Consider the following 26,680-nt stretch of genomic DNA (forward strand, 5'->3'; position numbering starts at 1 on the left):
AGATTTATGTACACACTGGAATCAGACTATTGCGATGAATATATTAAAAATACCGATTGTTGGTCAAAACTATCGATAAGTAGCTTTTAAATTTAAAAATTTGTAATTTTACAATTTTGGAAATAGTGTTTCTTTTATTTTAAATGTTTTCAGTGCAGGTTAAGATTTGCCAACATTAAGTCTTCGATGTCTAAACTATTGCCGTTGTCCAGGACTAATTTTTTGGAATCGTCATCAAGCCCAACCGTTGTCCAATAGTCCAAATCTTCATTATCCGACAAATTGTACATCCTGCGATAGGAGGCCTCAATGTTTTCGTCCAGCATGCGCTCAACAATATCGCCCACAGGCATTCCGGTTTGACTAACATTTCTGTTCTCCAGCTGAGACCTCGACTGAGTCTGCACCTGCACCTGATCCTGTGCCACTGGCTGAATCGCTGCATTCTTGGTGGCTTGGTTTCCTTTACCATGGCTAGCCATGCGTTGTGCGAATTCCACGTTTTCGACACCCATCTTGCAGAGGGCGCACTTGCTTTGGCTGATCTGCTGCTTCATCTTGTGCAGAGTCATGCGATCTTGGCTGAGCAGCATGCGTTCCTGTGAGATTTGTGCCTCCTTCTCGCTGAGCTCCTGTGCACGGTTGGTCAGCAACTGCAGCTTGGCATGCAGCAGCTGTTCGGCCTCACGAGCTTTGTGCTCGGCAGCGTGCAAACGCTTGATGGCCCGCCGATAGTCGCTGGACGTGTGCAGCACCTCATCCTCCTTGATGTTGAGCGCATTCTCTTTTTCCAGCAGCACCCGCTTGCGCTGCTCCAGATCTCGCTGCTGCTTGTGACAGCGCTCCTGTTGCTCATCCGCTCGCTTAATGGCATCTCGTGCCACCTGTAGCTGCGCCTCCAGCTCCAGTCGCTCAGCATTCAAGTCGCCCTGCTCATGCAGCTTGTGCTGCATCTCCAGTTTCTGTTGCTCAACTAGGAGGCGCGTGCGCTCCTGCTGCATATCTAGCTGCAGGCGCTCAACCTCGGCCAGCTGCAGATTTTTTAGCTCCGCAATTCGCTTCTCGTCGCGCTCCATTTGCTCGCGATGGAACTGCTTCTCCCGCTCGAATGCCTTCTTTTCAGATTCGATGCTGGCCATGCGCTGACGCAGCTGCCAATTCTCCTCGGCGGAGTCCTTGGACAGGCGTTCCAGCTGCAACTCCAGCGTGCTCACTAGCTCCATGAGACGACGCTTCTCTTGCTCGGCACCCTCCTCGTCGATCTTTAGACGGCGTTCCGCATCAGCCAGGCGGCGTTCACGCAATTCCAATTGCTGTTCGCGCTCCTTGGTCGTGGTCAGGCCCTCGCGCAGCTCTTGCAAATCGCTGGATGCCATGCGCAGCGTCTCCAAGTAGCTGCCATGATCCTGCACAGCGGCCTGCTCCAGTATTTTGGCTTGCCTTATGCGCTCCATGTCTGCCTCATGCGAGCTGCGCAGCATGCGCAAATCGTCCTCGTGATCCTGCTTCAAATTGGATATCTGCAGATCATAGTCGCTTTTAAGCTTATCCAACTTGCCGGAGTAGTAATCTGTAATTTCGGTGTTCTCCAGCTTCAAGCGCTGCTCCACAGCAGCCAAGTGCTGCTCCAATACCTTCAGCTGTTTTCTGAAATGGAAAAGGTTTCGAGATCTCTCTTCGAGAACTTGTATTGAGGCACTCACTTGTAGGAGCTCTCGATCATTTCGATTTCCTGCTCGTAGTTGACTCTCATGTTGGCCACCAGCTCCTCGAGTCGCTGCTTTTCGAGCGAATTACGCTTGACATCTGTTTCCAGCTGCAGCAGCTGTTCCTTGCCGTCATCTTTGGCTGGCACGGAATCAGATGGAATTTTCGTTTCGATTTCAGCAGCAGCTGGCAGAGACTCTGGGCGCTCGGCACGCACCAAGACGGGCTGACTCATCATCAACTGCAGATGCATATTGATGCGCTCCTGCTGCGCCTTGATGTGCTCCTCCATTTGCTGCTGGCGCTGCAGTTGCTGCTGCAGCAGCTCATGAAACTTGCGATCCTGCGTCTCTTGCTTCAGCTGCATTTCGAGCAGTGCGCGTTCCTGGCTCTTCATTTGGGCAGCAATCGTCAGCTGCGTCTCCTGCTGTTGCAAAGCATTGTAGCTGTGGTTGCTCTCCAAGTTTAGGCTGTTGAGCAATAGGATCTTTTGCACAGTGCTGTCCCCAGCCGGACGCGTGCTTGGCTGCTGCTGCGGCTCGTGTTCCGGCTCGTCCGAGTCGGGAATGCGCAGTATATCGGAGGTATTCTTTGGCGCTGGTGGGTGCTCTATGGTTAACTTGGGCGTTGGTGGCGAGGCGCCACGTTCCAGCTCCTCCTCGGCAGCTGCGGGCGCTGCAGCCAAGCCTAGCCAGTCAGCTGTGCCGCGCTTTTTGGACACGGGCGTTGACATACCCGAAACTGTAGCATTTGTGTCCTTCTCTCTACCAAATAGACCCAAAGGATCCGCGTTGAGATTGGTGGATTGGACAGAGGCTGAGCTGCGCCTGCCCGCGCCCGCGCCCGCTGCGGTCTTAGGGCGCGCCTGTGAGTGCACGTTGGAGTTGTCCGTCGTTGTATCCGTTGACTGGCGGGACATTGAGGGTTTTGCAGTAGCGGGACGTTTGGATGCGGTCTCGTTCCCGCTTAAAATTTCATCAAAAATGTTTCTTTTAGGCTCTGCCGCCCCAAGCAAATCGTCGAATAGGTTTTTCCTGGCGCCACCGCTGCTCTTTGGCCGCTTGGGATCAAATCCTAAGTCATCATCGTCGGCATCGTCCATCGATAGCGTCGGTTTCTGTTTGACAATGCGCGGTGTGCTCGAAGCAGACGGTTTGGCATTAGTTTGTTTTGCTGCCGTGGCGTTTTGGGCGTCCGGTTCCGATTCCTCTTTTATGCCAAAGAGATCCTCCAATTTACTCTTGGCTTTGTTGGATTTGGGCAGTTTTTTTGCATTGCCGCCGGGTGGCGCGTCGAAAAAGTTGTCATTGTCCAAACTATTATCACTGAGTAAATCAGCCAGTGGGTCGTCGCTAAAGTTCATTACAAATTCTATAAACTCTCTTTGGTAGCTTTTATAATACTTGAAATTGAAAGCAAAGCCAAGGACGACACAATGTAAAAAGAAACCGTTGCTTAGTAACGAACATTGGTATTTTTTGGCACATTATGCTTTGAGGGTGTGTACGCACTTTAAATGAATGCAACAGGTATTTATATCGATACTAAAACATCGATATATTTTACGAACTTAAACAGCTGTTGGCACAAACAGCCCTGACTTTTTTCAAACGCGTTGCCAACCATCAACACAGCGACGCTGCAGTATAGAATTTTAGTCTTATTTGTTTATTTGCTTAAAAATGAGCAATATTTACATCCAGGAGCCGCCAACATCTGGCAAAGTTTTGTTGAAAACAACAGTTGGTGATATTGATATAGAACTGTGGGCCAGGGAATGCCCAAAAGCGTGTCGCAACTTTGTCCAACTCTGCCTGGAGGGCTATTACAATGGCACAACTTTTCACCGGCTGGTCAAAGGATTCATTGTACAGGGCGGAGATCCGAATGGCGATGGCACTGGCGGCGAATCGATTTATGGCCATCCGTTTAAGGATGAATTCCATTCGCGATTGCGCTATTCTCGTCGCGGCCTGGTGGGCATGGCCAACTCTGGCAAGGATGACAATGCCTCACAATTTTTCTTCACATTTGCGCCGACGCCAGAGCTGGAAAACAAGAACACACTCTTTGGCAAGATCACAGGCGATACAGTATTCAATATGCTTAAGCTGGAGGAGGGCATCGTCGATCACCAGGAACGCCCCATGTACGCGCATCGCATTATTTCCACAGAAGTGCTTAGCAATCCCTTCAACGATATTGTGCCGCGCTCTCTGCCCAAAGCAGCCTCCAAATCGAAGAAAACCAAAAAAGAAAAACAAGGCGTAAAGTATGTATTAGATTTCCCAAAATATTGTGGCTTTCACTGGGTTTTTTTCTTTAGAAACTTTGGACTACTTTCCTTTGGAGAGGAGGCCGAAGGGGACGAACAGGAAACGAGCATATTTGTAAAGCAAAATGCTGGAAAAGCAAAATCCTTACATGATGCCACAGATGACCCAAAGCTAAGCAAGGAGCCCATTAAGGTGCCGAAAACAGAGCGAGCGGCAAGCGAGGAAAATTTGTCAGATGACTGCGAAGAGACTGTCACTAAAACAGCCGCCACTTGCTCAGATATTATTAAGAGTAAACTCGCCAGAGCAACTAAGTCCACATCGGCAAAGCCGGTCAAACGTGAAGAGATCAAAAGTGAATCCGAGGATGACGATGAGGACATTCTGATGACCCAGGAGCAAGAACAAAACCAGAAAATATCCAAAGAAAAGTATGTGCATAACTGTCGCTATGCTGTTTTTATTTGGCTTTATTCACACTGATTTCTAGGTCCAAAATACGTGAAGAAATTGCTTCATTGAAGCGGCAATATCAAATGGATAAGGTCAGCAAAGAGAAACAACTTTCCAAGGAGTCCGAAAAGAATTCAAAGAAGGATGCCATTAAGGGAGCCAGCGAAAATCATTATATTAAAGATTTCATTCAAGTAAAACAAATGTATACTGCCAAGACAAAAGACAGTGTTAAAGGACAAGGAAGGTGCGTAGCCTAGTTATAAAATATATAATCGATGTGAAAATAGTTGTAATTTTTATATCAGAGAGGAATTTACATTGGCGTTGTTATCTAAGTTCAAATCTAAATTGGACAAATTCAAATATAAATCGAATACTGAGGATGTCGATGAAGAGCCTAAGCAAATGGACGACAGTGTTGTGGAAAAGGAAATCACTGGAGACGACTGGTTGGCGCACACCTTAAATTTCAACAGCAATGCGCCTGTGTTGGCCAAAGATGCATCTACCAAAGGTGATGACTGGTACGATGTTTACGATCCGCGTAATCCGCTTAATAAACGCATGCGAGGCGCAACAGATCATAATAAATCTGCACATAAGTTAAAATCCTCTAGGTAAAATATTTGACGAAATAAACTCATTAATTATTTTAGTAATTTTGCTAACTAGATTTTCAAGTTTTGCGCGTATATCGCATAGGCCGATACATTTCGATTAATCGCCTGAAGTATTATCGATAAGTAAACGTATTTTTGGATTAGCAAATGCTCAACTAACTATCGAATTACTATCGATAGCCTGGCTAGCGGTAGCAGCTGAACAATAAAAAAAACGAACTCAAGGTGAAGTAATTTGGCTTTTAAAAATACAGGTAATTATTGCAAGGCGTTAAACTCCAAATTGTTCGCAAAATTTGGCTAATTAAGTGACGTCATTTGTCAGAAGAAATGATAACATAAAAACGCCAGAAAATACAGCCACAATTTGTGCCACTGTCAAATTATTGATTTTATTTGACATTTGTTTGTCGTCACAGCTACAGCCCCAGACAAAAACGGCCACTGAGCGCGGGGTGAAAAGGGGGCACAAAGGCAAGGCTGCTTTAGTCACCGTCTCCAAAACAGCTTCAGCAGCAGCACCAACAGCAAAATGAGTGCGAAGAGCAAACGCCCTGGCACAGCGAATAGCCAAACGCCGAACGAGTGCGTCCAGGTGGTGGTGCGATGCCGTCCGATGAGCAATCGGGAGCGCACTGAGGGCTCACCGGAAGTGGTCAATGTATATCCGAATCGCGGTGTGGTGGAGCTACAGAATCTAGTGGATGTCAATAAGGAGCAGCGGAAAGTGTTCACCTACGATGCGGCATATGATGCGTCTGCCACACAGACAACGCTCTACCACGAGGTGGTATTCCCGCTGGTCAGCTCCGTGTTGGATGGTTTTAATGGCTGCATTTTTGCCTATGGCCAAACGGGCACGGGCAAAACGTTTACGATGGAGGGAGTGCGAAACAATGATGATTTGATGGGCATTATTCCGCGCACGTTTGAGCAAATCTGGCTGCACATCAATCGCACCGAGAACTTTCAGTTCCTGGTGGACGTCTCTTATCTGGAGATCTACATGGAGGAACTGCGCGATTTGCTAAAACCCAACTCCAAGCACCTAGAGGTGCGCGAACGGGGCTCCGGCGTCTATGTGCCCAATCTGCATGCCATCAACTGCAAGAGCGTCGACGATATGACGAACGTCATGAAGGTGGGCAACAAGAATCGCACCGTGGGCTTCACCAACATGAACGAGCACAGCTCGCGGTAAGTCTTAAGATAAAGCTGCAGACGGTTGATTAATGGTCTGACTATTACTTTGCAGCTCGCATGCCATATTCATGATTAAGATTGAGATGTGCGACACGGAGACGAACACGATTAAGGTGGGAAAACTAAATCTCATTGATTTGGCTGGCAGTGAGCGTCAGTCAAAGACGGGCGCTTCGGCGGAACGCCTCAAGGAGGCCAGCAAAATCAATTTGGCGCTCTCCTCGCTGGGCAATGTAATCTCCGCGCTTGCTGAGAATTCGCCCCATGTGCCGTATCGTGATTCGAAGCTGACGCGATTACTGCAGGACTCGCTGGGCGGCAACTCCAAAACCATAATGATTGCCAACATTGGACCCTCGAACTATAACTACAACGAGACGTTGACGACACTGCGGTATGCACAGCGCGCCAAGAACATACAGAACCAGCCCATTAAGAACGAGGATCCGCAGGATGCCAAACTGAAAGAGTACCAGGCAGAGATTGAGCGACTCAAGCGTCTTATTGCGCCGCAGCAGCAACAGCGCACCGAGAAACTGGCTGCGGCAGCCAAGAAGCGCGTCAAGAAGCCCAAACGAGAGCCGACACAGCGCGAGCTACCGGACAGCGTAACGCAGGAGCAGCTGCAAGCGGCTGAGGACGAGGCGGAGAGCGAGGCAGATGAATCGGAGCCAGAGTCGGATAAGGAGAACGAGGCGGAAGTGGCCAAGTCCAGTGAACAATTAGAGCGAGAGCGTATAGAGAACGCAAAGCTGGCCGCCAAACTGGCTGAGCTGGAAGGTCAGCTGGTGCGCGGCGGCAAGAATCTGCTGGACACGTACAGCGAACGTCAAATTGAGCTGGAGAAAAAGCTGGTGGAGATAGCGGAGCGAAAGAAGCGTGAAATTGAAATACAACAGCAGCTGGAACTGCAGGAGGAAACGACACTTGAGATCCGAGAACGCAATGTATCGCTGGAGCAGGAGGTCGAGTTAAAGAAACGCAAACTTTCCAAATGCTATGCCAAGTATTTGGCGCTACAGCAGGAGCTCAACGACTGCAAACACGATCATAATCAGGATCTGCGCGAACTGGAGATGGCACAGAACGAATTGGTCAAGGAGTTGAAGCGCCAACTGCTCATCATTGACAATTTTGTGCCAATCGAGGTGAAGCAGCGGCTCTACACGCAAGCCAAGTACGACGAGGAGCAAGAGGAATGGAAGTTTGCCTCATTACCGCTGCCCATAAATGCCGGCGATGGCAAATTTAGCAGCAGGCGTCCCGTCTCGCATCCCCAGCGCCGACGACCCATATCCGAGTATGCACTGCAGGAGGCCAAATCGAGTGCACCCAGTGCCCTGCGTTTCAAAAGCGAGAACATTGTCAGCTACGAGCTGGATATGCCCTGCCGCACAACACAAGAGTACAAAACGCCCAAGGTGTCTGCCTCCTTGCAGGCGGTGCTCGCTCAGGCCATGGAAACCGGCGATGACATCGATATAGTGGACACCCATACAAAGTCGCTGCGTTCCCGTCTCGAAAACATCATCAATGGCAATGCTAGTGGCGGCGCGGCTTCAACTGATGACACACCCAGCACTGAGGGCGCCGCGTCCAACGTGCGTACCGTCAAGTCCACACGCAGCGGTCTGCCCAGTCCGGGCTCAGCTCTCGACTCGAACCGACGACCGACCACGGGCCGAGTACCGCCCAAGAAGCCAGCGTCAGCTTATCCCAAGGCGCGCGGACTGGTCAACAAGTAGTCAACGAAGGACTAACCCAATCCAACTCATCTCAGTCAACACACAAATACACACACACACACACACACACATGCATCAACTAACCAAAGCTCTCATAGTCACAGTTAAAAATCGAATCCTTGTTCCAGTTGCGCATCTATGCTAACTATTTAGCCCAATCTTCGCACAATTCTCGCTTTATAAAAGTATTTTTCATTTTCGTATTGTTTAATTATTATGATTTGTAATTATTGTTTAGTAACTCGTATTTAATTTGTTATTGCTTTTATGTAACCAGTCGGGCAGCGCCTGAATTTTGCCCCGCTGTGAAAAGTCATTGATTTAATGTGCAATTTAATCTTAAGTTAAATGTGTAATTCAAACTGCTTATTATTATACTTACTATGCATAGTAAAAGCAGCTTAGTTAATCAGACGAACCAAATAAAGCAACGCAAAACAATTGTTTTCGAATATTTTATGCACTTTTAACAGAGCACGGTAAATATTTTGACATTTTGACAATCGCATAGAAGGGCGATATTAAGCGCAGACATGGAAAACAAGAGCAAGTCGGACAGAGTGAAAAAAACGTCGAGCAGTGAGATATAGGGAGCGAAGTCATAGAAGCTCAGCAGCTATTGAGATTAACAATGCTTGTATCCAGGTGAATAATAATAATAATATTTCAATAAAATATAGTTTCTATATATTTAAGCTGAGCTTGGTTTGGTAAATCCAACAACATTTCTGGATTTATTATAAATGCAGCACAAAAATACTTGACAATTGGGCTTGAATCAAATGTCATCTGGTTGCAGCTTTATTTGATGACCTTCAGGGAGCGACCGACCTCAATAAATGCCTGAATAGCCCGATCAATTTCCGCCTCGGTGTGAGCCGCTGAGATTTGGACGCGGATGCGTGCCTTGCCTTGTGGCACCACCGGATAGCTGAAGCCTATGACATAAATGCCGCGTGCTGCAGGAATTAAAACAAATTTTAATGTAACACAAAAAGGGGAGAATGGCCAATCAAATATCCGACTCACTTAGCATCTCATCGGCGAAGGTGGAGGCGAGACGCGCATCACCCAACATAACAGGGCAGATTGGATGATTCTCACCGGCAATGGTGAAGCCGGCCTTGGTCATTGCCTCGCGGAAGCGTTGGGTGTTGCTCTGGACGCGCTGAGTCAATTCGCTGGAGCTGAGCAGCATGTCCATGACCTTCAAGCCCACGGCCACCACGGCCGGCGGCAGTGTGTTGGAGAAGAGATATGGCCGCGATTTCTGGCGCAGAAATGAGATTAGCTCTGCTGGTCCCGTGGTGTAGCCGCCAGAGGCGCCGCCCAGAGCCTTGCCCAGCGTTGAGTTGATAATATCCACCTCGCCCATGACATTGTCGTACTCCTCAGTGCCGCGTCCAGTGGCACCAAAAAAGCCAGTCGCATGGCACTCATCCACAAAGACCAGTGCGTCATATTTCTTGGCCAGCTCGACAATGCGTGCCAGCGGCGCTATATTGCCATCCATGGAGAAGACGCCATCGGTGGCAATCAGCTTGAGCCGGGCATCAGTCGAACGCAGCTGCTGCTCCAGATCAGCCAGATTGCGGTGCTTGTAGCGCTGCTTCTTGGCCCTGCGCAGCCGTATGCCATCAATGATGGACGCATGATTCAGCTCATCCGAGAAGACGGCATCCTCTGGTGTGAGTATGGCCTCGAAGATGCCCGCATTGGCATCGAAGCAGGAGGCATACAATATGGTATCCTCGCGTCCATGGAACTGCGCTATCTTCCGCTCCAGCTGTTTGTGTATGTCCTGAGTGCCGCAAATGAATCGCACCGAGCTCAAGCCTGCGCCATATTTGGCCAGCAGCTGCTGGCTGTACTGCACAATCTCCGGATTGTTCTAAACAATGAGCACGCCCATTAAGAGAGTCACCCGATCCTCACGCACACGCACACTTACCGCCAGCCCCAGATAATTGTTGGCACAAAAGTTGAGTATCTTCTGATCGCTGCCCTGCACCGTAATCTGCGTGCTCTGCGACGAGGTGATGATGCGCTCCGCCTTGAATGTGCCCGCCTCCTGGATGCCGCTCAGCTGTTGGCAAAGCAGCTCGCGCAGCTGGGACTGCGCTGCCGCGCTGTACGGGCGCAGCTGCTGCCTCCCAGCTGCACGCATAAGACGATTGCATAATGGGAGAAAATTATTATATATATATATATATTGGTATACCATATATAAGAGACAAACCCAACTGCCTGCGAGACTTACCGCAGCCGGCCAGCGACAATATTTTCGAAAAAACTGGCATCACACGGCGTATACTTAATGCGAATCTATAGACAGCAGGCACGTTTCCACTCAACGCCTCGCATGGAACTGAGCACAGAGCAACGACTACGACAGCAACAGGCCCCCAAAAAGCATGGCAACAACAACAACAACAAGTCGCTTTCCCGATTTATAAATACATAGACCCCATATATAGTACTCATAACTATGTACATAACTGTTTGTTGCTAAACTAATTGAATTTGCTTTCATTTTCGTTGTCATAGCTGCCAGTGCAGGCGGTTAAATTTGTTTAATTTTTTTTTTTTGGTATAAATATGCTCGATTGCTACACTGAGAAAAACTCGTCTTCATAATAAGAATAAGGCGCGTTTATTTTGTAAGAGTTCACCTCAGTTGATCAACATTTTATTCAGTAATAAACTTTGTCTAGTCAATTTATTTTTTAAACAAATTAAATTTAATTTAAGGAAGTTAACAAATATTGTGTTCAGTGTATATGGGTCGTTAGCATTGATTGAATCACGTTCCAAATTATTTGAAATATACGAATATTCTTACATTCGGATCTTTAAATGAAATTACACACAAGGTCAATGCCAATTAGAATTTTCTATGTATCAACTTATGTAAATTTAAATATATGATACTTTATATATATATATATATTAGACCATTTGATTTGAACTTGATAACTTGATTGGATTTGTTGGAATCAACAACAAATGCAGCTGATAACACAGATTTCTAATGTAGTCCGTTCCTCTACAAATATTTATAGATTTATTTACATGCCTTTATATAACACTCAGGAATTAACAAAAATAATAAAGTGTATTGAAATGCAGATGAAGGGTATTTGATGCATGTGCAAATAAGTATATCTGATAGAAACGAGCTGGCATGAGCTTATAAACAAACATAATAGATTAGCATGAACAAGTATGTAGATCATGTATGATAAATCTTAATTTTCTCCTCATTGGCAAACAGAGCAATTTTTTTAATTAAATGTATGTTTTCATGCGTTTTTAAACTTACATGTAGTCAACAAATATTAAAAAAAAAAAGTTAAAATTAACTTTTTAGAAAATAAAAACAATCGAAAAAAGAATATTACCGACAGGTTCTACCGAGATTTGAACTCGGATCGCTGGATTCAAAGTCCAGAGTGCTAACCATTACACCATAGAACCGCTCGTATCTTGCCTGAATTTAGCAACAAACAAAAGCAAACACATTTGCTTGATGAAAGCGTTCGATTAAGAGCATTTTCAAGACGTTTTTAATGGTTAAATAAATGTTTGGAAAAAACCGCAACGAAATCAAAAGTTCGCATATTTTCTTGCTATTTTATTCGAGTGATAGAAAATATGATTTAATCAGCATAAATCATTTGTACATAAATATTTCCAATATACGCCACATGTTTCGTGTAAATACAGTTTGATAAGAAGCGAGTAAAAGTATTTTAGTCGAGAGTGACCGACTAGCAGATGTCCTGTAATCGCCGTTGAGCTGCCGCCCAAAACAATCAATTTATTTGAAAAATTCATTTAAGATCAGACACACGTTCACGGACTCGGCTGTAGACTCTGTTCGTGCATACTCCAATGGGGCCGGAGTTGCTTGCCTTTGCAGAGAATCATTATACTATTCACATTTCCAATGGATATTGGGTATACAAATTATAAAATGTAATGAGTAATCGTTGTATACGCCCCCGCCAACTGCATATAAAATGTAGGAAAGAAGCGCCGCTGGCTTCAGTTCTTGTGCCATTGTCCACGCCTAAACATAGCCCAAAACGTGACGAAAAAGAATTACAAATTCAAGTTATAATTTGAAAATGTGTGAAAATGCATATTGATAAAGCCAACCTTGTGACTTCGCTCTATCTGTGTCTTTTGGCGCTCTGCCTACACCTGCCACGGATAAAGGCAGCTGGAGCTCGTCTCCAGCCACAGCTGCATGGCAGCGAAGATGGTACCTTGCTGTTCGAAGCGGCTACAGACCAGAACATAACATTCCGCCTCATGGGCGAGGCAGCCACACTGCTCCTAAACGACGTGGATGTCGTATCTTTGCTGCAGGGACGTCAGCGTGCAGCGGCGGCGCAGTCAGCAGCTACTCGACGGGAACCTTTGTCCCTCGATGCGCTAAAGGAACAGTTTCGCAGCGTGCAACGGGATCTGCTGCGTTTGGCCAGATGGTTAAGTAATATGCAGAATGGAACTCGTCGCTACGGACCTACGCAGCGTGTGCTGCGCCGGGACCTGCAGCGTGTTCAGGTCATTGCGAACACCCTGACATCTCTCGAAACTAACCTCGCCAAGGATGAGTGTCTGTCGACTCCTTGCAAGAATGGCGGCACCTGCTATGATGCGTATAACGCCTTCTACTGTGTCTGTGCCGCCGGCTGGCAAGTGAGTACAATGGGTGGGCGTCTTCGTCTCTACACGAGACTAGGAAAAAGGGGCGTAGTTGATAAGCTCTGTTAAAAATGTAGCTGGATACGAGTGAAATACGAAATAAACCAAATTAGTCTGAGAAAAGAGATAGTGAGAGGCGCGAGGTAAAAAGACAGCCAAACACATACACATACACACACATCTGCACTACGCCATCGTGCAGCTTCAACTGAAAGAAAACTGCAATGGACACCCCTACTTATACTGCAAATTAATCTTCCACCAAACTAACATTAACATATCAACATGCTTATACATATATATACGGTAACATTGATCGGCTATTAACATTTTTATACTATAACGCCATCTGCGCAGGTCCAGTTTGCCGCTTCAACTAAAATCCAGCTGCCAATGGGACACTGATCTTCAGGCTCTTCTTTTTGCGAGCTCACATTGATCTGCAATATGCATTCCTTCTTATGCTGTTAGCTCAATGGGCATACCTTTTTATACTGTTGGCTTCTCCCTTAACATACGGTATCCGCTTTTTATATTTTTACATATGTATGTATCCGCCGGCGAGCTGCCTTGCAGCTTCAACTGAAGCCTTTTATACTATTGGCTAAATATGTATGTACATACACATGTGTGTAACATGCCAGAAGCCGTGCATAACTGAAACTGAAACCCAGCTGCATTGGACAGTCATTTTTGTACTGCTTGCTATTTATGTTGCGACTTATGTTAATGATCCGTTTCCCATAAACATTAATGCAAAGGTACATTTACATTCTCTGCACAGGTCGCCATGCAGCTTCGAATATGTTAAAACTTGAAAATGTTATTTATCAGACTGACAAAATGTTATTTAAACAGAATTTTCATACTCGTAGCTCTAATTGGAAAATGTCAAAGATCAATCGTCAATCTTAAAAGTTAAAAACAATTTTAAATGTACTAATGTATGTACATTTGAACGAGCCTGATTAAAGTATTAAGGAAAGTTGATTTCAAGAAGTAAAAAATCCTGCACAATCATGAATCAGCATATCTATATATATTAGGTGTATTCAATTAAACACAAAAATGCTTGTCTTCTAATTCATCGTTAAAATCTGTTATGAATAGAGATCGCAATTCGAGTTCGAAATTATGTATAAACTATATTTATTGACAGAGCCATAGCCTTATCGTAGGTTATACATGATTGATATCCATATATATTTGTTCCTTGTCAATGATGCTTCATACCTCCTATTAATACCAGGGATCGACATGCGAGGACGATGTAAACGAATGCACCGACTTTGCCGGCACCGATTTGTCCGTCTGCAAGAACGATGCCCAGTGCATCAATACGCCGGGCAGCTATCGGTAAGTGGAGCACCATAGTCAATAGCGCCCCACCTAAGTGCCAGTTCCTCATTTTGCAGCTGCTTTTGTCGCAATGGCTTCTCTGGCGAGCACTGTCGTCTGCGTCAACACGCATGTCTGACCAATCAATCAGCGGAGCTGTGCGGCAGCCACGGCACCTGCCTACCCGCCAACAATGCTGGCGGTTATGTCTGCATTTGTGATCCGGGCTGGACCTGGGCGGATACTAATGTGAGCGTCGCGAACTCCAGTCCTTGTACCCGCGATGTGGATGAATGTGCTCCAGACGTTAATCCTTGTCACAACGAATGCATTAATTTACCAGGCAGCTATCGCTGTGGCGCGTGTCCTCCAGGCTATACAGGTGGGGCAAGCGTATGATTGAGATGTGGGTGTTTAAGACTAAAGCGGATCTTCTGCTCCTTCCAGGCGACGGTAGGCACTGTCGTGACATTAACGAATGCGCTGATGGCAACAATGGCGGCTGCAGCCAGCGCCCCTTGGTCAGCTGCATCAATACGGAGGGCTCCTTTCGCTGCGGCCGTTGTCCGCCTGGCTGGACAGGAGACGGGCGCGTCTGTAACGAGGCCAAGTCCAACTTGTGCAACGACCAGCTCATTTGCGATCTCCGTGCGCAGTGTGAGTATATTTCCGGCACGGTTGTATGCAGTTGCGGAGCAGGCTTTTATGGGCACGGCTACGGTGCCGATGGCTGCACCGAGGATTCTAGCCGTAAGCCCTGCGACGATCATCGCTGTCTCAACAATGGCACGTGTGTGCTTAGCGGTCGCGGCACCAGTTGCATCTGCCAGCCGGGCTATACCGGTGCGGTGTGCGCAGAGGCCGATGCCTGCCATCCGAATCCTTGCCAGAACGGCGGCACCTGCCGTCTGCTGCCGGGCAATCAACACCAGTGCATGTGTCCCGTTGGCTACACGGGCAGCAGCTGCTCCCATGTGCGCAGCTACTGCGGCCTCGTGCTGCGCAACGAGACAGGCACCCTGCAATTTCCACCCGGTGATAACAGTGGCTATCAACCCAATGAGCGGTGCGCCTTCATCATACGCTCGCGGCGCGGCATGGTCTTGAATGTAACCTTTGGCATGTTCGAGCTGCAGCCCAGCGCAGATTGCAGCGCTGACTTTGTCCAGCTGCATGATGGTAGTTCCCTGACCGCCAGGCTTATTGGTCGCTTCTGTGGCAGTGGATTGCCATTGGGCAATGGCAGTGTGGTGTCCACCCAGGAGCAGCTGTTCTTCTGGTTCCGCTCAGACAATGAGACACAAGCGCGTGGCTTTAATCTGACTTGGAAATCGCAACCACTGGTGTGCGGCGAAGATCTTACCTTGGCCCTGGGCGAAAGCGGAATATTGCGCTCGCCTAGCTATCCAGGCAAGGCGCGGCCCGGTCTGTACTGCCGATGGCATTTGACGGCACCATATGGCACTCGGTGGCTGTTGCGCTTCTATGAAATTACTTTGGGCAACAGCATAGGCAACCCTTCGCTAAACTGCAGCGACGGCGATTCACTGAGCGTATGGGATGCGGATCGACAGCTTTATATGGCCTGCCAGTCGGCACAGCCGGCGCCCCTGCACAGTTCGTCCAATCTATTGCACATACACTTTCACACCGATCAGTATCGCACGGACAGCTCGTTCCAGCTGCACTACGAAGTGGTAACTGGTCATCCGGGCTGTGGTGGCACTTTCACCGAGCCGAGCGGCCTCATTAGTGGCCACATGAATGCCGAGCTCTGTTTGTATCTCATTGAACAGCCAAATGGCACTCGGATCGAGCTTAACTTTCAGCGTATCAACCTATTGCGCGCCGAGGACTGTAGTCTGCAGAAGCTGGAGATCTTTGACGGACGCAGCGATGAGCAGCCGCTTCTGGGTCGCTACTGCGGACAACCGGAGGAAAGTGAACTACAACCGCTGATCTCCAGCAGTAATGTGGTCCTGGTGCGCTATGCGTATGCCTTGCCAGGCTTCGAGCTGCACAAAAGCTTTGTGCTGCGCTACAACAGAGGTGGGTCTTATCACATAGGTCTGATTGCAACATAATGGGTAGATTCTATACCTCTCTTTCGGCAGCTTGTACCGGCATTTACAGCGATGCGGAGGGTGGTATTATAACCAGCCCCAATTATCCGAATCCCTATTTCGAGAATCTGAACTGCACGTACTATTTACGGGGACCTACAAATACAGTTGTACGCATTAATATCACCGATTTGTCGTTAAGCGAAACACAGCCGCCTGCTCCAGAATCCGATGAACTATCCATTCAAGCAGAGGATCAGTTAAGCTATCTGGATGTAAGTGTTCTTCGGCTGATATATTTGGACTATTCAATAATTGATTTGCACTCAGGTTTATCTCACACGAAATGAGAGCGAAAAGCAGCGTTTCGTCAAGAATCTGACCAATCTATTGCTGATCTCAACTAACAATCAAGCACGCTTGGTCTTTCACAGTGCAAGCAATCCGCAACGTGGTCGTGGTTTGCATGTGGAATATACCTTTATTGAAAATGCATATTGTGGTGGGGTTCTGAGTACGCCAAGTGGTGCAGTTGACTTCTATATTAATCATCAATCCTGCCAGTGGATTATTGAAGCGCCCGGCCGAAAACATCTTCAAATGCGTTGCATGACTTTGTTCGGTACATTTAACCTAAATGTATATGATAACAGCACGGGCGGAGAGGGAAAACAATTGCACAGTTACCATATAAATGAGGCTCACACACTATTCGAATTCGACGAGTACACCGATTCAAATCTGCTAACAATAATTGCTACAAGCTCTCCACACACTGCCTACGCGGTTACTTTTAAATATGAGCCGATCAAGCAAGGTGAATCGAATCGAATCCTAAACTCAAAACTGTTTTATATGCAGCATTTCTTTTGTTTTTTGTAGAGTGCGGTGCCACAAATACAGCTCGATATGGAAATATTAAGTCACCAAACTGGCCACTTAAATATGGCTCGTCGGAGAATTGCACTTGGTTGATCAGAGCACCGCTCGGCAGTCGCATTGAGCTGATTGTTAAGAACTTTACATTGGAAGCCTCATCAGATGCCTGCTATGCTGACTATTTGGAGATAAGGTGATCGATCCTGAACATAAGACTGAAGCGACTTTATGGATATATTCAAAAACAAGCACCGAATTGTTGCATCAAAACGTTGATCTATAAATGCTGCACAATTCTCTTCGCATATTTGCTAAGGCATATGTCTACATCATATTTAAATTACGAAGTTAGCCGTTCTTTCTTGATTTTGATTAGTAGAGGATACAATTGAAGAGTGTCAACCATATTGTATTAATTTCTACTATCTGATAATGTTATTTTCCTATGCTTTGATTCTATTAATTCTAATTTGAATCTCGATTATCCTACACAGAAATGGAGACCAGCCGACATCACCACTGATTGGACGTTATTGCGGCGACCGCATACCGCCTCGTCTGCCCTCCTACGGGAATGTGCTATACGTGCATTTTGAATCGGATTATGCAGTAGAGGAGGCCGGATTCCATCTCGTTTGGGAAACGGCGGCAACAGGCTGTGGCGGCAAGCTGAGCTCGCCGGTGGGCGCCATACACTCGCCCCACAGCGTGGCAGGCAATAGTGGTGCAGTGGCCTGCGACTGGCAGATCAGCGTGGCGCAGGGCTCTACTGTGCGGCTGCAGCTGCAGAGCCAGGACGATGTGTGCAATGGACAGTTGACCATTTACGATGGACCCACCACGCGCAGCAATCAGCTGCGACTAAACTGCAGCAGCGCCGGTCAACAGATGAACCTGGAGGCCAGCAGCAATCGGGTGCTGGTGCGCTATAATGTCGACAATGAGACGTCCGATGGCATTGATTTTGTGCTGGATTACACGACAAACTGCCGGGTGCGGCTGGAGCAGATGCGCGGCGCCATCGAAACGCCCAATTTTCCGGACAACTATCCGACCAACACGAACTGCGAATGGGACATTCGCGGCGGTGCGAGCAGCAATCGAATCCAACTGGCCTTCTCCCACTTGGCGGTAGAGCGGACGGACTCTGACAATTGCATTTTCGATTATGTGCTGCTAGGCGACTATCGGGACGATCAGCTGATCAGCGAGCGTCGTTTGTGCAGCGCCAAGGATCTGGATATTACCAGCGTGGGCAATCGCCTGCTCATCCGTTTCAACAGCGACGCCTCAGAGCAGGAGCAGGGATTTCGCGCGGAATACAAGCGCCTGGGCTGCGGCGATGAGTTGCAAGGACCCGGCGGCACCTTCGAGACGCCCAATGCACCCTACAGCGTTGGTCTAGACTGCGACTGGCTAATTACTGTGCCCGAGGGCTATCAAATACGTTTGCTTCTGCGTGAGCTGCACATCGAGACGCCGCAGGGCGACTGCAGCCAGGATGTGCTGACGGTTCTGCCCGGCGGAAATTCATCCCAAGTATTGCTGCGCAGCTGCCAAGTGGAGTCGAACGTACAAACGCTTATCTCGCCAGCCAACGAGTTGCGAGTGCGCTTCCAGAGCAGTCCGCAACGCGCTCGCAAATATATCAAAGCCAGCTATGTCATGGTGCCAGCCGTCTGTGGCGGTTATATGAGCCTCAGCAGCGGGACAATCACATCTCCCGGCTTCTATGAGCAGGGCCACGACATCTATGACAAGGATGTGGAGTGCGTATGGACTCTAGAGGCAAGTAGAAAGCATATATTTGTGCTCATAGTATCTTACACTTTCTTAAAAATATTAAAAAGTATTTTTCAGTTTTATTAACAATTATCAGAGATAGAAGGTCTAAGAAAGTATGCCAGCTTTCTTGAGCGGTGATGTTCTCCAATACTATTTTGCATTGGGCGATACCCATTCGCCCACTGTTGAGAGGATACTCTCAGGCGGAGACTGCTCCCTGTCCGCCCAGGGACCGTAACGAAAACCATGTCTGTCTGAATCATAGCTGCCCACCGTAAATTTGTTCTCGCAGGCTTAGTTTATGGTTATAGAACGGGGAACATGGAACTCCAGATCTGATCCGTCCTTGAGCTTGAGAGACTATAAGAGAAGATAGTTAGCATATACCACACAGATGATCTCTGTGTCTCTTTGGTGGGACTTCCTCTGCATTCAACATTTAGGTTAAACTATGTTAAAGCGTTCACAGATCGAGAAAACTTCTCTCGAGCCTTGGAAATACCAAGGGTTCGACATTGTCGCAGGGCAAAGAAGAACAGCATTCGTAAAGGGTATCTTCTAGTCGGGCACTCTCTGACTTGATCTCACTTACACTTCAATTACAGACAGCAGACACCCACGGCTTCCTCTTACACTTTGAGCCATTCAACTTGACGGACTCGTCCAATTGCAGCGTCGCCTGGCTGGAGCTTTCCAGCTCGAAGGTCAGAAACAGCGAGCAGTTCATTGAGCGATACTGCGGCGATAAGCCTCCCAGTGCTGTTATTGTACAGAACCGATTGCGCTTGCACTTCAAGGTGTCGTCGGGCTTCTGGGGAAAATTCGAGCTGCACTATCAACGGATCTGCGGCGGTGGGCGGATAGCCAGTGAGGGTTATCTACGCTCGCGACTGGATGAGAACTGTTACTGGACAATCTTTGGGCCGGAGGGTAGCAAGATCAGTCTGAACATAAACCAACTGGAGTGTCCCCGGTGCACAGCTGCCGATGGCAACTGCACCGCAGGTCTGCGCATCTTGAACGACGAGGACGAGGTCCAGTATTACAATCTATGTCAGGAGCATCCAGCAAACTTGTTGTTACCAACCAACAAGGTGCGCATCCAATCAAACGGTATCGCGATGGAGGCGCAGTATACCACCATTGAGAATTCCTGCGGTGGCAATATAACCTCTGTGCGCGGCACACTCAGCTCGCCAAGCTATCCGGATAGCTATCCGGCGAATGTGGAGTGCGTGTGGCTAATTGAGCCGCGTGCTGGCAATGCCATCGAGCTAAACTTTGAGGCAATGGACATTGCCAAATCGGAGCACTGCAATGGGGACTTTCTGGAGGTGCGAGCCGGCATCCTGGGCGCCGTGCTGGGCCTGTACTGCGGCATGGAGTTGCCAGCCGAACCATTGTTAGTCCGGACCAAGTTGTGGCTCAAGTTTCGCAGTCAGCTTGGCAGCAGCGCCAATGGCTTCAAGTTGCGCTGGAGCTATGGTAAGTATGGCCAGATATTGAATTTAGTCAGCAGCTAATTCAGCAGTTGCTTGCAGTGCACGACAACGAGCTAACGGAGGGCACAAATGGCACCATCGAATCGCCCTCTACGGCAGCGGTACGCGGGGATGATCAACCATATAGCTGGCGCATCTTTACAGAGCGCGAACGGGTTTTAGCCTTGGATTTCAAGGAGTACAATACGGGACTTCTGGTAAGTGACAGCTTATACGGACAGCTTCTATAACATAGCTATAGATAAGAACTTGGCATTCTTGCAGCTGTTTGATGGCTTCGACGATTCTGCGCTGCCCGTCAGCATAGAATCCTCTCCCTGGCAGTTCACCTCGAGCAGCAATGTGATCTATTTGAAAACTGTGAACACGGATTTCGATGCCTTCCGAATAGAGTGGCGTGTCCTGCGCAGCGAAGAGCTAAAATCGAATGTGACGCTAAAGAGCGAAGAGTGCAGTAAGGTATACACCTTGAACAATGCCATTGTTAACCTCAATTCACCTGGCTATCCGCATGGCTACAAGCCGAACTTGAACTGCGAGTGGACCTTCACGCTGGCAGATCCAACGAAACACGCCTATGTCGATCTGTTTGAAGTTCGGCTGGAGGCCATAGGTGAGTGCCAAGCTGATTATCTCAGCGTGCAAAGCTCGAGCAATCTGCTGGATTGGCCGGAGCAGTTGCGCATCTGCAATAGCAGCGAGTATAATGGGCATTCCTTAAGACGCGTGGACGGCACTCCGAACCTGAGGCTGCAGTTTGTCACGGATGCAACAGTCAATGGCACCGGCTTCAGGTCCATCGTGCGCACAGAATGTGGCTCCAATATGACCGGCTCCGTGGGCACCATCCTAAATTCACACATGCAAAAGCGGATGGACTTTAATGATAGCACTTGTGAATGGCACATCGAGGTGCGACCCGGTAGGGTCATCGACATCACAATTGATTATAATGGAGCTGCGCTCAATGCCAGCTGCCCGCACTATGGCATCATCCACGATGGTCTGGATGCAGCGGCCGCGATATTAGGGGCTGGCAAGTTCTGTAACCAGTTGGGCTTCGCGACACGCAGCTATCGTACTAGCGGACCGCATGCGTACATCACATACCATTTTCCGCACTTAATAGCCCTTCTGAATCCTGAACAGAATCGTTGGAATCTCACGTACCGTGAGTTCAGTGAATGCGATGCGGAGGTGCGTCTTACCCAGCTGGCGAGCAGCTATAATATCAGCACGCCCGGCTATCCCTACTATCCGCATGCCCACTCGGACTGCACCTGGGTGGTTATAGCGCCACCGGGCGAGACCATTGCAGCCAACTTCGTGGATGACTTTGACCTGAGCTTGCACAACTGCGATAAGGAATTTGTGGAGATGTACGATGGTTCCACAACGCTTGCTCGTCGACTGCTGCACACCTGCCGGCGTACGGGCACGACATACAGCTCCGGTAATCTGCTCCTGGTGCACTATCAGACGCAGCTGAATGAGCCGCATGGCGGTTTCCGGTTGAATGTATCGATCAGCAGTTGTGGCGGCCACTTTACCAGCTACAGCGGCGCCATCAAATCGGAGCACTATCCATCGCTGGGCGCCTATCCCAAGCCAGCCGTCTGCGAGTACACCATAAAGGTGCCATCGAACAGGCACATCCAACTGAACTTTAGTGATCTGCATCTGCCGTTCGATGGCTTGGCGGCTGAAGAACCGGGAACTGCGTCTATTGATCGCATCGAGCTTCTGGATCTGACAGATGACCGTCGCATCCTCATGACTCTTTATGGCAATGTGAGCACACCGTATCCCGTCACATTGAGCACAAATGCGATTGCGCTGCGCCTCGTTACGGTGAAGACCGTCCACAACTATCGGGGATTCAAGCTGGAGTACAAGGCGCAAGATGGCTCCTGCAATCGTGTGGTGAATGCTGCGTCCGGTGAACTCGAAATCAGAAAACTCCAGAGCCAGACTAGGTTGAGGCTTTGTCAATGGCGCATTACGGTGCCCAAGGGTCAACGTGTGCGTCTGGAGTTGCTCAATCTGGCGGATTTGCGTGCTTCCGAAGAGCCCGATCGTATGAGGTTGGTAGAAAATTTCCCGATCTCATATTATAATACATTTAATTATGTTCCCCAGCCGACATCGCATCAATGCATGGTCAGGAAGGAAGCCGTTCGCTTTTTACAATGATCCCAACTTTCTGTCCAAAATAATTGAATTCAATATAAATGAATACGATGGCAACGGCACCATTGAGTCCACGGACAACTTTATGCTGGCTGGCATTCTGCTTAAGAATCAAATGTTTACACTTCGCGCACGCTTTAGCTCCACTGAAGCCTCACCATGTCCGCCGGATATAGGCAGTGAGGCGGTGGGCATGTTGTCTGACCAGGAGCTCATCAGTCTGCCCAGCTTTTACTGCGAAGTACGCTTTGTGGCTGATCCTGGTGAAACGCTCAGCTTCAGCGTCCAGGAGTATCGCAATGTGGAGCAGCATCTGATAACAGGTGTACGCCTTAAGGACGATGTGCTTCAGACTTCCATGAGTGTAAACTCTGGCAATGCCACCTTTTCGCTGGCCACCACAGCCGGCAAAGTTATGCTGCTCAAAAGGGTTGGACTCGATGCAATGCATTTCCGGGCCACATATCGCCGTTACGCCTGCGGCGGACAGCTGCAACTGGCGGAGGGCAGCTTAATTGAGCTGCCCCAATTGAGTGAACACTTTGGCCAACTGGAGTGCGTGTGGACGCTGCGAAATGCCAACGGCTACGAGCTGCGTGGCAATGTTAGCTTCAGCGATAGTTGCGATCGTGAGCATCTGATCATATCTCGCAATATTGGCGGTGGTGAACTGGCCAGGATTTGCGGCGGTACGACGCAGCTGAACACCACATTGCTGGAAGTGTCACAGGCCAGAGTGCTCTACCATGCCACACAGTATCGCGCCGGCAACAGTCAGTTCCAGCTGCAGGCCAGTCGACCCAAATCCCTTGGCGGCTGGAGCAACATAGTACGGGTTGGGGAGCAGCCAACACCGCCGGTGGCAATCGATGCGCACAGCTATAGAAACAATATGGAGCTTAGCTGGGAGTTCCAGGCGAGTAATAACATGTCGCTGCGCTTGGTCTTTCAGGGCAGATTTTTCATTGAGATGGCGCCCAACTGTAGCAACGACCAGCTGCAGGTACTTGGCTACCAGCTGGGCATATGGCAGCCCCTTGCCAAATACTGCGGTCGGGAGCTGCCACAGCCGCTGCACATTCAGGCCAGCCGCATGCGCATTGTGTTTCGCACCAATGCCAACATCACAGCCGATGGCTTCACCTTTGTCGTCTTTCCCAGCTGCGATGCTAAGTTGGTCGCCAGCACCGAGGTGCAAACGCTGCCAAGCATTCGCGGCTTACTGGGACGCTGGCGGAGCCAGACCTGCAACTTTGAGATAAGCACCGATACCAAGCATCAGTTGCTGGTCAGCGTCAAGGGCAAAGGCAGAGCGTGGAACGAGGTAGCCTGTCGCTATGCCTACTTCGATGCCTATCGGCAGGATGGACAGCAGGAGCAGCTGATTGGCAAACGTTGTCCGGACTTTGAGGTGAGCGGCTATGAACGACTGCGCCTGCATTTTGTGTCCATGGCATCGTTGGGCCGCTTTTTTGAACTGCAGTACCAGCTAGTCGGCTGTGGCGGCAACTACACGACACCCTTTACACTGCGTCCGCCACGCGGCAATACGGAGGGCAGCTATGCGAACGATCTTAGCTGTGAGTGGCATGTACTGGCGCCGCCGCAGCATGCGATCTTCGTGCGCTTCAAGTACTTTGAAATTGAGAATACCCCGCTCTGTCGGCACGATCATGTTAGCATCTATCGGGGCAATGCGGTGAGTGAGGAGCAGCGCGTCGCCCGACTGTGCGGCAATCTCACCGAGCTCACTTACATGGTGGACAGCAATCAGGCGACTATTTTGGCCAAGTTGGAAGGTTACATTGATCCTCATGGACGCGGCTTTATGGCCAGTGTGCACTTCACGCCCAACTGCAATGAGCGCCTGGCCTTGGGTGAGGGCAACACACGCATGAGCCTGGTTCGTCACTACCAGCTCAACGGCACCAATGGCGAGGATCTGCACTGCTATTTCCGGGCCAGTGTGCCGATAGGTTACCGCCTTTCCGTCTGGCTGAAGCAGCTGCAGCTAAATACTAATCGTTGCGTTACCTGCAACTCGCTCGAAGTGATCGATGGCTTCGGCGAAGGCAGCGCCAGCATGGGCACCTACTATGCTGTCGTCGGCAACGGATCGAAGCTCTTCAGTTCAAGAGAGGATTTGCTGATTAAGCTGAGCGGATCTGAGGCTCAACCAAATGGCATAAGTTTTGAGCTGATTCTGGAAATGGAGACCACGGTCTGTGGCCAGGCGGAGATCGAAAGGAACACCAATGAGGCGAGTAGCTGATCCTCTGCCCAGTTACTATTTTTAATCAACTCTTTTGCACCTACAGTCAGTCCATATACTCTTGGATAGCAACAACGTAACCAGCGGCTATGAGGGCAGCATTCATTGTGTTTTTCACTTCAACGCAGGCGACGAGATGGAAATTGACATACATTCGGTACAGCTCCAGGATGTGTCACAGGTGACAGGGAAATGCATCGATTATCTACTTTTAAGCGTAAAAGATGTGAGTTAGCCAGAAATAGACTAAATGCATTTAGCTTTAAATATTCTACTTCTCAGGAAACCAACAAGTATTATTGCGGGAAATTTAATAATACCATTCTGGAAATGCCGAAAGACGTCAAGTTCGATCTAACGTTCCACAGCACTGCACAAGGAGCGCCGTATATGCTTGATATAACACTTAAGAAAAAAACAAGTAAGCTAATATTTATATACCCTTGCAGAGGGTATTATAATTTTGTCGTGAAATGTGTAACGCATAGAAGGAGACATCTCCGACCCCATAAAGTTATATACTTGTTCAGTATCAACAGCCGAGTCGATATAGCCATGTCCTTCTGTCCGTTTCTATACGATCTAGTCTCTCAGTCTGTTGCACAAATTACATATGTCGGAACCCGCTGGATCGGACCACTATATAGCTAACATAGGAACGATCGTTCGAAAATTGAGTTGAGATATCTTGATAAAACTCGGCATTTATTAGCTCATATAGTCTCAATTGTTTCTTGTTAGTATATAAGCAATTATGGACTTACACAATATTCACGAGCATAATACAGACTTTATCTCTATATAAAACTGAAAGAAAGAAATGAGAAAGAGATAGGAAAGTAAATATTTATATGTTAATGCACATTTAAAGTTTAAGTGCTATATGAAAGCATAAGAATCGCATAGTAGGGCATAAAAGTCATAAAAGAGAAAATCCAAATATATGCATTCCTTTAAACTCAAGCCTTCTGCAGATAAATGTTCCTAGCTGTTTTCTTTTTGAAAATACCTTTTTATTTTATTTTCAAATATGATTTTGAGACTTTATTGATCGATATTATTGTTACTAGTCGAAATAATTACTATTTTTTATTAAATATTATAGATTGTAATCGTACTTATAACGCGCTGAACCGCATGATCCAATACTATACTAACTATGAGAATGAGCTGAACGATTGCATTAATTATATACGCGTCCCAGAAGAATACTACGTAACATTTGAAATAATGTTCCTCAACTTCGAGTACAACTCAAAAAGGACATTCTTTGATGTAAGTACTACTAGATATAAACGTTCAACATTAATATAAAAAATATTAACCAACAAAAAATATAGATGACGGACCTGCGAACAAACCGGTCTATCTATAATGCAACAGAGGGACGATATATTTCCTACGTTACCAAATATAGCACTACAAATGCGATACGTCTCTGGGGCTTGGGGGTCACATATTTGCAGCTGTTCTATTACGCCACGAGCAGCAAATTACCCGTGGGCTGCGGCGGTGACTTAACCAGCCTAGAGGGTCAGATCTCCAATCCTTTTTATGAAAACCGTAATTACTCGGAATGCAGTTGGCGCATATCCGTTCCAGCGGGGAAAACTTTGCAATTCAGTTTCAGAAGTAAGTTTCGAACACTTGAAATAGATTCGTATTGTATTAATATCGTAATCCCTAGGCTTTGATATGGGCTCTGAGACCAATTGCCCACTGGATAATATTAAGATATACGAAGTCTTGCCCGACTACAGCGAGAGATTGCGTCACACCTTCTGTGGCCGAACTGAGCCGGAAGCATTCTCGGTAAACTACAATCGATTGAGGATAATCGCCAAGAAATCACCAAACTTTGATGGAATCGGTTTCCAACTGTATTACAACTATATGTACGAATAATTCCGTTTAGAAAACATTCAAAAACA

General features: G+C 47.9%; 5 protein-coding genes and 1 non-coding gene across 7 annotated transcripts; 3 read left to right on the forward strand and 3 right to left on the reverse strand.

Annotated features, from left to right (window-relative positions):
- Positions 1–11: 11 nt before the first annotated feature.
- On the reverse strand, positions 12–3,143 carry twy (fas-binding factor 1 twitchy). Its single transcript, XM_002048591.4, has 2 exons — positions 1,704–3,143; positions 12–1,647 (listed from the first exon to the last, which is right to left on the reverse strand). The coding sequence occupies exons 1-2, from the start codon at positions 3,068–3,070 to the stop codon at positions 150–152; spliced, it is 2,865 nt and encodes a 954-aa protein (XP_002048627.2). The 5' UTR covers positions 3,071–3,143; the 3' UTR covers positions 12–149.
- Positions 3,144–3,309: 166 nt separating this feature from the next.
- LOC6623771 (spliceosome-associated protein CWC27 homolog) lies at positions 3,310–5,283 on the forward strand. Of its 2 annotated transcripts, XM_070208540.1 has the most exons (5): positions 3,310–3,979; positions 4,034–4,414; positions 4,474–4,683; positions 4,745–5,056; positions 5,112–5,283. In XM_070208540.1, exons 1-5 carry the CDS (start codon positions 3,390–3,392, stop codon positions 5,158–5,160), a joined length of 1,542 nt encoding a protein of 513 aa, XP_070064641.1. In that variant the 5' UTR covers positions 3,310–3,389; the 3' UTR covers positions 5,161–5,283. The 2 variants fall into 2 exon arrangements, with proteins under 2 accessions (XP_070064641.1, XP_002048628.1); XM_002048592.3 differs by lacking the exon at positions 5,112–5,283 and having other exon boundaries at positions 3,311–3,979; positions 4,745–5,098.
- Klp68D (kinesin-like protein 68D) lies at positions 5,201–8,459 on the forward strand. The gene is made up of 3 exons (XM_002048593.4): positions 5,201–5,313; positions 5,479–6,256; positions 6,315–8,459. The coding sequence occupies exons 2-3, from the start codon at positions 5,592–5,594 to the stop codon at positions 8,005–8,007; spliced, it is 2,358 nt and encodes a 785-aa protein (XP_002048629.1). The 5' UTR covers positions 5,201–5,313; positions 5,479–5,591; the 3' UTR covers positions 8,008–8,459.
- A 250-nt stretch (positions 8,460–8,709) lies between these two features.
- Positions 8,710–10,385, reverse strand: Gcat (Glycine C-acetyltransferase). The gene is made up of 4 exons (XM_002048594.4): positions 10,268–10,385; positions 9,959–10,164; positions 9,037–9,898; positions 8,710–8,966 (listed from the first exon to the last, which is right to left on the reverse strand). Exons 1-4 carry the CDS (start codon positions 10,305–10,307, stop codon positions 8,809–8,811), a joined length of 1,266 nt encoding a protein of 421 aa, XP_002048630.2. The 5' UTR covers positions 10,308–10,385; the 3' UTR covers positions 8,710–8,808.
- Positions 10,386–11,412: 1,027 nt separating this feature from the next.
- Positions 11,413–11,484, reverse strand: TRNAQ-UUG (transfer RNA glutamine (anticodon UUG)). Its single transcript has one exon. It is a non-coding gene; the product is annotated as a tRNA-Gln (tRNA).
- A 575-nt stretch (positions 11,485–12,059) lies between these two features.
- On the forward strand, positions 12,060–26,654 carry Cubn2 (Cubilin 2). The gene is made up of 17 exons (XM_070207873.1): positions 12,060–12,714; positions 13,970–14,076; positions 14,136–14,440; positions 14,506–16,107; positions 16,173–16,396; positions 16,452–16,938; positions 17,004–17,193; positions 17,495–18,792; positions 19,395–20,270; positions 20,327–20,484; positions 20,552–22,371; positions 22,427–24,741; positions 24,800–24,975; positions 25,032–25,170; positions 25,855–26,024; positions 26,090–26,381; positions 26,437–26,654. The coding sequence occupies exons 1-17, from the start codon at positions 12,148–12,150 to the stop codon at positions 26,652–26,654; spliced, it is 10,944 nt and encodes a 3,647-aa protein (XP_070063974.1). The 5' UTR covers positions 12,060–12,147.
- Positions 26,655–26,680: the final 26 nt, after the last annotated feature.

The sequence above is a fragment of the Drosophila virilis genome, chromosome 3, assembly GCF_030788295.1.
Source record: "Drosophila virilis strain 15010-1051.87 chromosome 3, Dvir_AGI_RSII-ME, whole genome shotgun sequence".
NCBI classification, from domain to species: domain Eukaryota; kingdom Metazoa; phylum Arthropoda; class Insecta; order Diptera; family Drosophilidae; genus Drosophila; species Drosophila virilis.